General features: G+C 34.0%; 2 protein-coding genes across 2 annotated transcripts; both read left to right on the top strand.

Moving 5' to 3' along the window:
- Nucleotides 1-599: 599 nt before the first annotated feature.
- On the top strand, nt 600-1,533 carry LOC131614544 (LEAF RUST 10 DISEASE-RESISTANCE LOCUS RECEPTOR-LIKE PROTEIN KINASE-like 2.4). Its single transcript, XM_058886116.1, has 2 exons — nt 600-1,383; nt 1,478-1,533. The coding sequence occupies exons 1-2, from the start codon at nt 600-602 to the stop codon at nt 1,531-1,533; spliced, it is 840 nt and encodes a 279-aa protein (XP_058742099.1).
- Nucleotides 1,534-3,070: 1,537 nt separating this feature from the next.
- Nucleotides 3,071-10,269, top strand: LOC131609793 (LEAF RUST 10 DISEASE-RESISTANCE LOCUS RECEPTOR-LIKE PROTEIN KINASE-like 1.4). Its single transcript, XM_058881587.1, has 7 exons — nt 3,071-4,846; nt 5,773-6,465; nt 6,975-7,750; nt 8,117-8,146; nt 8,227-8,556; nt 8,641-9,597; nt 10,011-10,269. Exons 1-6 carry the CDS (start codon nt 4,032-4,034, stop codon nt 9,570-9,572), a joined length of 3,576 nt encoding a protein of 1,191 aa, XP_058737570.1. The 5' UTR covers nt 3,071-4,031; the 3' UTR covers nt 9,573-9,597; nt 10,011-10,269.
- The last annotated feature ends 270 nt before the right edge of the window (nt 10,270-10,539 follow it).

The raw sequence follows: 10,539 nt of genomic DNA, 5'->3' as shown, positions 1-10,539 counted from the left end.
CTAATTGATGGATATTCATACCCACAAGTTATAAGTTGGTCCGGAGCAAAGTTAAACTCCGAGTTAGAAGAACTGTGCATATTAGAGAGATTGATATTGATAGAGGCTACTTTTCAAACTATCCACTCTCCACATTTCTAAAAACTCGCCCATGATTTTAGAAGCGTATTTTTGGAAAGCATACTTTCAGACAATATAAAATTTATGTTTTTTTTTAGATGTTTACATCTGAAGTCATTTAGGGGGTGGAGAAATTTCTCCCTATTGATCCTTTGCACTCTACACTCTTGATATTAAAGATTTGATTTGGTCAATTAGGTGTAATAAATAACTAGGAATTAAAGGGTAGCTTTCCTCATAGTATAAGGACATCTTTCCCACACTAAAAAATCCAATAATCTAGGGAAACTAGCTGATCTTATTCTAATTAATACTCTGCATAAGTCAACAACATGACCAGATTTTTTTCAAGTCGGTAACTAGGAAATTTCTTAAATGCATTTTTTTGACTCTTTGTACTACATCCTTTATTTGACTCTTATACTCTATGCACATTCAAATTTGTAGTTGCAGAGATTTTAGTTCTTTGCTCTCTCAGAATGGCCTCCCTGTTTAATATCCTCCATATCCTTCAATTCATAGTCCTCTTGAAACTGATTCAGATACCTTTATATTTGAGCTCTGGTGAAGGTTGTGAGAATCTGTTTACTTGTGGAAATATAACACCAATTGGTTTTCCTTTCTGGGGAGAGGATCGACCAAAAGAGTGTGGCTACCCTTTGTTGCAACTCACTTGCACAAAAAACATCAGTTACATAACAATCAATGATGTCAAGTATCGAATTTTAGAAGCCAACTCTTTCGAACATACTTTGAGAATCACTAGAGAAGACTATTTCCAAGGATTATGTCCAGCAAAACATGTCAACACAACATTAGACACTAAGATCTTTGTTTATGGTTCTAACTACAGAAATCTTACTTTCTTATATGGTTGTCCACTTTCAATTACTTTCCCTTCTCCATTTGGATATTTTTCATGTTCATCTAATGGTTTTCCCGATGAACATGTTTATACTTGGTTTGGTTCTAATATTGGAATTCAAGCTTTTCCATGCAAAGAAAGTATGGTTGTTCCAGTTCCTATTTCATTGAATGATGTTGGGAATTTCATTAAAATACAAAGGGCGATCAGAGATGGATTTGTGGTCAGATGGATAGCCGGTCTTGAAAATTGTCAGAAGTGTCTAACAACAGGCCGACTTTGCGGTTATAATTGGACTTCAAAACAACCTACATGCTACTGCAGAGATCAATCTTGTCCTAATTTTGTACCTGATGCTAGTCCACCTCGACAGTCTCAGGAATCTCTTCCACCTTCAAGTATGTCAATTTTTTTACTAAAATGCTAATTACATTTCTTGTTTTCCATAACTTGTATACATTATAGTTTTCTTAGTAATATGGATTTCCACAGTCACGTATTGTGAAGCGTCTGATCAATATCTGTCAGCTCGCACATCAATTGTTTAATCAGAGTTGAAATTTGAGCCATTTGATCTTGGTTGGTGGCTACTTGGTCCTTATTTATAAACAGTGACAGTTTATTTTTTGACAAAACCGTTTGTTTTGTTTATTGAGTTTGACCGTAATCCCAGTTGGCTAATTCAAATAATAGGTTAATTTTGTCCCTTTTGGATTCTGGCTTTTGTGTAGCTTTGAAACTAAAGACATTTTTTTCTTGTTTAAATAACATATTTATTAGTTTAATAATTAGTCTAATTAAGGATCTGAAATTAAGAAATCTTTTTTGGAGAAAATGAAATAATGTTGAGATGAAATTGCATGGAAAGAGATGGATGGAATAGATTTTTTTTCCACACTTTCCGTCCCAATAAGTGAGTTGAGATGTCAAGTCATTCCACAAATGTGTCTTAGAACCTCATTTTTCTTTCAAACTTGAGAAATATACCCCCTTAATTCCGTGATTGAACATTCTCTTTCTCATAACATGTAGTGCCATTTATGTATTGATGAGAAAATTGAAAATTTGTAAAGAAAGGAAAAGTCTTCTTGACTAATTATGATGTTTGAAGTCTTAAGTTGTATGAAAAGAAACATAATTTCTTAGTCTTTTTCTTATTTAAACAGTATTCAACTTCCATCTCTTTCTAATGATCCCATACTAATATTTTTTTAGTCCTTTTTTAGACATTATTAATTTTCAAATTCATGGATTTATCATGAATGAGAGGTAGCGCATAAATACTTAAAACTTATTTGAAACTCTAACAGCTTAAGCCGGCTCTTAGAAGTTGAAGTTTACCGTCCTGTATATTGTTTTCTCTTTGTTATGTCAAATTGTCACCAATCAGAATATTGTCTGAGTCATTAAAATGAAGAGGATTGTAAGTCTCTATTTTGAATGATGGTAGTGTCTATGTATATGAAGTTTTGAACAATTTCACATATTAGTCTTATCTAAAAGATGGTCAATAGAATAAAACTTTGATGTGTGAATAATTTTTATGGTCAAATTCTATATACATGGTCACTCTGTGTGTAAAAGAGGTTACCATTATCAAGATGCTAGACTTGAATGTACTCTTCCCTCCTTTTGTGGTATGAATCTAAAATATTAGGTTGAATACTTGTTTCATTAACTACGGTTAGATTTTTAGTTGCAGTCAATAAAATTGAAAACTTGTGTTTTGTTGTTTTTCCTGAAAGATATAGTATTTCTTTTTCTTAGATAAAGAAAGTACCTAGTCATGCTCATTGAAAGCAAAAGGTGTGATTAATAAACAGTTGTGACTAAAAATTGGAAACAAAATTTTGACTAATGGTAACAAGTTGTATTCCAAAAATATTTATTATATTTTATACTGTTAATTTTTATTTTGAATAAATTTAATGTGAGCTGGGATTAATTTTCATCTTTATCTTGTTAAAGATATATTTAAAAAAAACAAATCAAAAATATTAATTATATATATATATATATATATATTTTTTTTTTTGATAAATAATTAAAAATATTATTGAAAAATATATAATTATTTTTGTATTTAACTTTAAAAATGAAAAATATATAACATCCAATTTTTCTGTTATTATTACAAATAAAAAAATAAAAAAGCTGAAGTAGTAGTTTTGTAAATCCACTTAAATAGTGAAATTAAAATAGCTCATTATGGGTGCTATTACAATTTTGACATGTGGTCAACTTAGGTGGTCTAAGCCAAAACTCGGGGTATGGATAAACAAAGATAATCATCACTATTTATTTTATTTTTTCATTAACTTAATGAGTAGATTAGCAGTTAAAAAATAAAAGCTAATTTAAAAATAATTAAATTTATTGATTTATAGTCAGAAAATGATATGTAAAAAAAATATCAGATTATTTTTTAATATTTTTAATCTACATTGAAATCGTGCGAAACTGAATTCATAAACTTTTGGCAGAATAACATAGGTGTCCAAGCAATTGCGTTATTTTTGTTTTGTGTTAGCATCATGGGCTCATGGCTCTTTTTTTATGTGATTAATCTGAAATTTTAGGTGTGGAGAAATTTGGTGTCTATGAAACATTTTTTTTATATTATTATAGAGACTTAAGATATTTAATGAAGTAAACACGTATTCCACGCTTTTGATCAATTTCTGAAGAGACTAATATATTATAAACGTAGTCAACAAATGGCCACTATCCTTCTAGAAGCATGGAAGTTTGACATGAGACAAACATGAAATATAGAATAATGGTCTGTGCTGAGGTAATAAAAATCTGCATTTGCTGTTTCCTAGAAGTTGAATGAACTCTTTTAAATTTAAATTTTCTACCTTTTGAAATTGAACACACGACTTGGTTATTGTTCAATATATATACTCAATCTTTTCCATCTATCAACTAGTAGTTTGATTATTTCATTCTTTAATTTATATCCCTGTTTGCTCTGCTTCGTTTCAACCGAGCCTAATTCATTCTTCTACTTATTTTCTGTCCATCTTTTTCTTCCGCTGCAAGAATGAAACCTTTGCTTCATCCATCTTCTTTTTGCTTTTTCTCTGCTGCACTTTTGATAATCTTCACTGTCAATATTCAAACATGTCTGTGCGAGGATGATGAGTACACGAACTGTAACACGGCTTTTTCGTGCGATGACAGTATCAAAGACCTCAAGTATCCGTTCTGGGGAGGAAACAGAGAGAGTTATTGTGGTGCAGTTGTTGATGATCCTAATACGAAGCTTACATGCGAAGATAACGTTTCAAAGATCACAATCAATAACCTGAAATATCGCATTCTTGAATGGGACAATACAACACAGAAACTCACTGTCGCTAGAGACGATTATTCAGGCGGTGATGTTTGTGCTGGGAATAACAATTACCAGAACAGCACATTTGATAACGCTAAATTTCAACGTTACAAGGATGATGTTGCTAACGTAACTCTCTTGTACGGTTGCAATGTTGGAGCTATAAATTTACCGACTCTGTTGTATGATATTGAGTGTAGCGAAAGTAAATATGTTTTCTACACCGTTGTTTATTCTGCTTCATTCTCTGCCTTCTGTGCTCCGACTCATGCTGTCGTGATTCCAATTTTGGGAAGCCTGGCTAAGCAACTGGAATCTGAAAATGGACTACTGAGCAGTGTATTAAAAAAATCATTACAAAGCGGTTTTGAGTTGAAATGGAGCGGAAACTATGGGGAATGTGAGAAGTGTGTTACTTCAGGTGGAGCGTGTGGGAATGGAGGCACTCAATTCAGATGTTTCTGCGATGATGGAATTCATGCAACTACATGCCTTTCATCGTTGCTCTCATCCTCAAGTATGTCTAAAATATCACTTTCTTCGCTCGTTTTTTTTTGATAAATTTTAAATAAGTCGGATGATTTGGCTCGATAACTTACAATCAAATTTACATCGGATTTGAACCTATCTATTTACATTGGATTTACTTCATACATTTGAGGTTTCCCATTAAAAATATAAGCATTTAACTTGATTATTCCTTCAAACTACTGTGTGATTTGCATTAATCCAATTGCCAAGTTAAACATAATCCAACTGTTCTACAAGTTGCAACAGAAAAGAATTGTTTGACCTTTTCATATACGTACAAGTTCTCTTATTTGACCATTTCCTACATCGTTTTTTCACCTAACCATTACATTTTCACATCACTGTACAAGGCCTAGACTTTTACTCAGTCCAATTCCAATACTTAGTAATTCTTCTATTATTATTGTCACCATCCATACCAAAGAAATTGATCACCAATATATTTTTGCCACTTTTATTTTATTGTTGGTTGAAAGTTGAAACCTATAACACCACTTTTGACTTTTGATCAATTCACGAATCAAAACTATTAAGCAGGCTTGAGTAGTTTAGAGTAGTTAAACATCAACTCTACAATTTACTAAACATAATTGTTTCACTCCAACCATCCACTCTTACAATTTCTCTAATTTCCATCAGTGTTAGGTAAAATAATACTATATTCCAACAGAAGAAAAATACACATACTATTACTATATAGGTCACCTAAATTTTCATTTGCATCAACATGAACATTACTAGTGCACATTAAAACTCATCATAATCTCACATTAACTTACCACAAAATTCTCTGGTTTTTCCTCAAGATGCAACTTCTTCATCCAAGCATCTTTTTCTCATTCTTGTTCTCAACAATAATCCTAAATCAAATCCCAACATCTTGTGCTGATGATCTGCAGCAGTACGAAAAATGCAGTTCTTCGTTTGATTGTGCAAATCTAAAAAACTTGACATATCCTTTCTGGAGATCAAGTAGACCGCAGTACTGCGGCCACCCGAATTTTGAGCTACAATGCAAAGAAGAGTTTGCAACCATTACCATTATGTCACAAAATTATAGAATTCTTGAAGCCGTTGATTCTGTTCATAGACTCAAAATTGTAAGAACTGATTATTGGAACAACGTTTGTCCAACCATTCCTAAGAACACAACTTTAGGCCAAACTTTCTTCGATTACAGTTCGGATCCCCACAACGTGACACTCTACTACGATTGTTCTTACACTCCATTTCCTCTATTAGATAGTCTTTCTCCCCAATTTAATTGTAGTATAAATGGAACTCAAATGGTTAACTATTTTTTGTTGGAGAGTAATCTTGTGAATGATGAGGGTTCCGTTTCTGAATCAATTGGAACATGCAAATCTAGAGTGATTGTTCCAATATTGGAGTCAGAAGCTGAAAGGATGGTGACGGATTCAAGTATGGAGAATTTAAAGAGAGCTATTGATAATGGTTTTGAAGTGGAATGGAATGCAAACAATAGTTTGTGTCATGAATGTCAAAGCTCTAGTGGACACTGTGGCTATGATCCAAACTCAAAGGATTTCACATGCTTTTGTAAGGATGGATCCTTTCCACATTCATGTAGTAGATCAGGTGAGTACCTATAGTATAGTCACATGAAATATTTTCCTACAAAATCACATCTTAAATCTCATATTTTTGTCGATAGTATCAGAATTAAGATTAGTAATGTCAAATTGTTCCTTTCTATAGAAAAAAGTAAAAATCAAGCAGCCAGTTACACCATGTGAACCTGCCAAAACTTCCAAACCATGTGCTCTATATTGACCAATACCGTTCAACCAAATAGTTCTAGATTTTGAATAGCCTCCATTCAACCAAATGAGTACAGATACTGTTATTTGACCATAAACTAATATAAGGAAAAAAAACACTAATCTGGCTGCTAAAGTAAGCTTAAATATCTCAATCTAGAGGTAATATATTGTTCACATGACATCTTAGTCAACAAAATTCATCTTCATCTTCATGTTTTTATTTTTATTTTTTCATTACTCATATCATTATCATAATAACACTAAATCCAACACGTAATAACAACTCTTCTATGGTAACAAATTTCATCAAAGCACAAATTAAGGAGCAACAAACTATGTTGTCCTTGTCCCTCTCCTCTCCTATCACCACCACCATCGTCATCATCTTCTTCTTCATCTTCTGTCTCCACCATACAACGTCGTTACCCTCTCATGCATCACCCTCTAGCTGCAACAATTCAACCTTCAACTGTGGCACCATAACCAACCTTTCCTACCCTTTCACCGGAGGCGATCGTCCTTCCTTCTGTGGGCCACCACAGTTTCACTTGAACTGCAAAAACAATATTCCAGAGTTGAACATTTCTTCATTGAGTTACCGAGTACTTCAAATCAACTCAGTAACTCATTCTCTCATCTTAGCTAGATTAGACCTTTGGAATGAAACATGCACCCAAAATTATATTAACTCGACTTTTGATGGAACTAGCTTTAGCTACGGTTCGGGAAACCGTAACCTTACTTTGTTTTATGGGTGCAAACCCACTTCAGAATTTACCAAAACGCCGCAGAATTTGTTTTACTGTGAAAATAATGGGTATAAGAACAATTCATATTCTTTGATTGGTCCATTTCCTTCAGACCCGGTTCTTAAATTTGTGGATTGTGATGAAAGTGTTGGCGTGCCAATTCTTGTAGAGCAGGCTAATAGGTTTATAGGAAATCGCTCTTTGCTTAGGGAGGTTTTGATGAAAGGGTTTAATGTGAGTTATAGCAATCCTTTTGACGATGATTGTTTCGAATGTATTGATTCTGGTGGCCAACATTGTGGATTTGATTCTGATGATAATGAATCCATTTGTATTTGTGGTAATGAGTTGTGTCCTGCAGGTATTCTAGCTTTTCTTTTTGGTTGGTTCTTGTGTTTGGCATTTGATGACGATTCTTATGTCATGTAAACCTAATGGTTTTAAGAATGACTCTTGTGTTTGTCCTGTTTGCATTGTGAGAAATAACATATGAATATTTATTTACCTTGAAGTTGTATACTGTAATTTAAAACTATGATCTAATCGATGATTTGTTAGTATAACGAAAACTTATGATGTTGTGCTGTAGTAGTGTGGACTAATAAGACTAAAAATGTTCTATTGTTATTGGAACAGCAGAACATGAAACTTTCCGGCTAGTTTTTTTCCACGCCTTTTCTATCCTTGTCTGATTCTTTGTTCTGACATCAATTTTTTTATGTTGCAGGTCAAAGCATTAGTAAAGGCCCTGTAATAGGTAATCCCCATTTAGCTGATAAATGTAATGAGTTTAGATTTTATAAGTAAAATTTTACTGATGTCTAGTGTTATCTTCAGGCGGCGTAGTTGCAGGAGTTGCAGCCCTTGTTTGCATTCTTGGCTTTGTATGCTTAGTGGTGCGGAGAAGAAGGAAAAATTATGAAAAATCTAGAAGCAGGGACCTCTTCGTGCCTCCTTCAAGCAGTGGCACTGGCACCGGCACCCTAACCTCCACTACTAATTCGTCTCAGAGTATTCCTTCTTACCCCTCTTCCAAATTGGGCGCAATGCCCAAGAGTTCCTACTTTGGTGTTCAGGTATTTACCTATGAGGAGCTTGAAGAAGCTACCAACAATTTCGACGCTTCTAAAGAACTTGGAGATGGAGGTTTTGGCACAGTTTACAAAGGTAATTAACATTTCCTCACAGAAATGATTTCCTTTTGCTTTTGGATTTTCTTTCTAAACTATGTATCTTCTGATTGTTGATCAGGTGATCTCAAAGATGGACGTGTCGTTGCAGTGAAACGCCATTACGAAAGCAATTTTAAACGTGTGACGCAGTTCATGAATGAAGTTGAGATTCTAGCGAAGTTAAGGCATAAGAACCTGGTTACACTCTATGGATGCTCCTCTAAACACAGCAGAGAGCTTCTCCTTGTTTATGAATACATACCAAATGGAACAGTAGCTGATCATATTCACGGAAAGCAATCAAGTTCGTATTTGCTTCCTTGGTCTGTAAGATTCAACATTGCACTAGAAACAGCCGAAGCACTAGCCTATCTCCATGCATCAGATGTCGTACACCGCGACGTTAAATCCAACAACATTCTCCTAGACGAAAAATTTCATGTTAAGGTTGCTGATTTCGGTCTGTCAAGGTGGCTTCCTAACGATGTCACGCATGTATCAACAGCTCCACAAGGAACACCTGGTTATGTTGACCCTGAGTATTATCAGTGTTACCAACTCAATGACAAGAGCGATGTTTATAGCTTTGGTGTAGTCTTAGCCGAGCTTATATCGTCGTTACAAGCTGTGGATATTACCAGGCACCGCAGTGACGTGAACTTGGCGAATATGGCTGTCAACAAGATTCAGGGCCAAGAATTACATGAGTTGGTTGATCCATTTCTTGGATATGAAAAAGACAGTGCTGTGAGGAGGATGACAACAGCAGTCGGTGAATTGGCATTTAGATGTTTGCAGCAGCAAAGAGACATGAGACCTTCAATGGACGAGGTTGTGGAGGTATTAAGAGCAATCAAGAGTGATGAACTTGAAACACAGGAATCAAAAGTATTGGATGTTGTTGTTAGAACAGATGAACTTGTACTTCTGAATAAGGGTCCTTATCCGGCTTCACCAAATTCTGTTGCTGACAAATGGGTTAGCGGTTCTTCTACATCTACTTCTTCATAGGTTCTAAGATTTTCCCTTTGTTTTGGTGAGGACTTGGATTTTTAGATAGTAAAAGTAAAAGTAAAACTAATGCACTGTGTCAATGAGCTAGTTTAGAAGTCATTTTGGCTTTCAAATAACTTTTCTATAAAAGCTTATATGTTTATACAATAATATTTTTTGCATGTATGCTAATGATATTAGTGGTAAATCTTGAACACTTACACTTTTGATTGAAGGTGTGTCTGGTGTTCGACATGTAATAATGTCTGAAAGTGTCGGTATCAATTTACGGTCAAACTTAGAAATATATAAATTTGCATGTAAATATTCCCATATCTTTGATGGTTTGATGTATTAATATACCTACATATACTAGGATTGAAATGAAGGGACTATAGGAAAATAATGAACTGAGTGAGTACATGACAACTTTTAATTTCCATTACCTTATTGCAGACAAGGGGGATGCTAAGATGAACAGGTTAATTACACATGAGCATGGTTAGAGTTGTTGGTCGGAATTCAGATATACTTTGGCAGGTGAATTTTGTATGATACTGTATTTGATACATATCCACATGCATCAAGTGGTGAGTATTTAGGACATGTTATGTTATTCATCAATATTGTACAGTTATACACTTGTACTCATTACTTAACAATACAGAGCCTCTTGCTGATGATAATAGTTGAAATAGGTGTTATTACTATTTTATTATTTTGTCAGTAAAAATTGATTATATAATTTAGTATAGAATTGATATTGATATCTAAGTGGACACCTATTGGAATAGAGGGGAAAAAAGTGGAAGATAATGTTATGTGTATTGGCATTTACCACAATGTGCACTTTAGTGGGTAGTTTACCACAAGAAAAAACCAACTTTCATTTTAAAACTCACAGACACAGCAGTAAGAAACAAAGGACAATCATAGCTATATATAGGTTCACACACCAAAAAAAAATCATAGCAATAGGTTTTCT

This window comes from Vicia villosa, linkage group LG6 (genome assembly GCF_029867415.1).
Source record: "Vicia villosa cultivar HV-30 ecotype Madison, WI linkage group LG6, Vvil1.0, whole genome shotgun sequence".
Taxonomy (NCBI): domain Eukaryota; kingdom Viridiplantae; phylum Streptophyta; class Magnoliopsida; order Fabales; family Fabaceae; genus Vicia; species Vicia villosa.
Note: the sequence above shows the minus strand (reverse complement) of the source record. Positions and strands in the feature narration are given on the sequence as shown.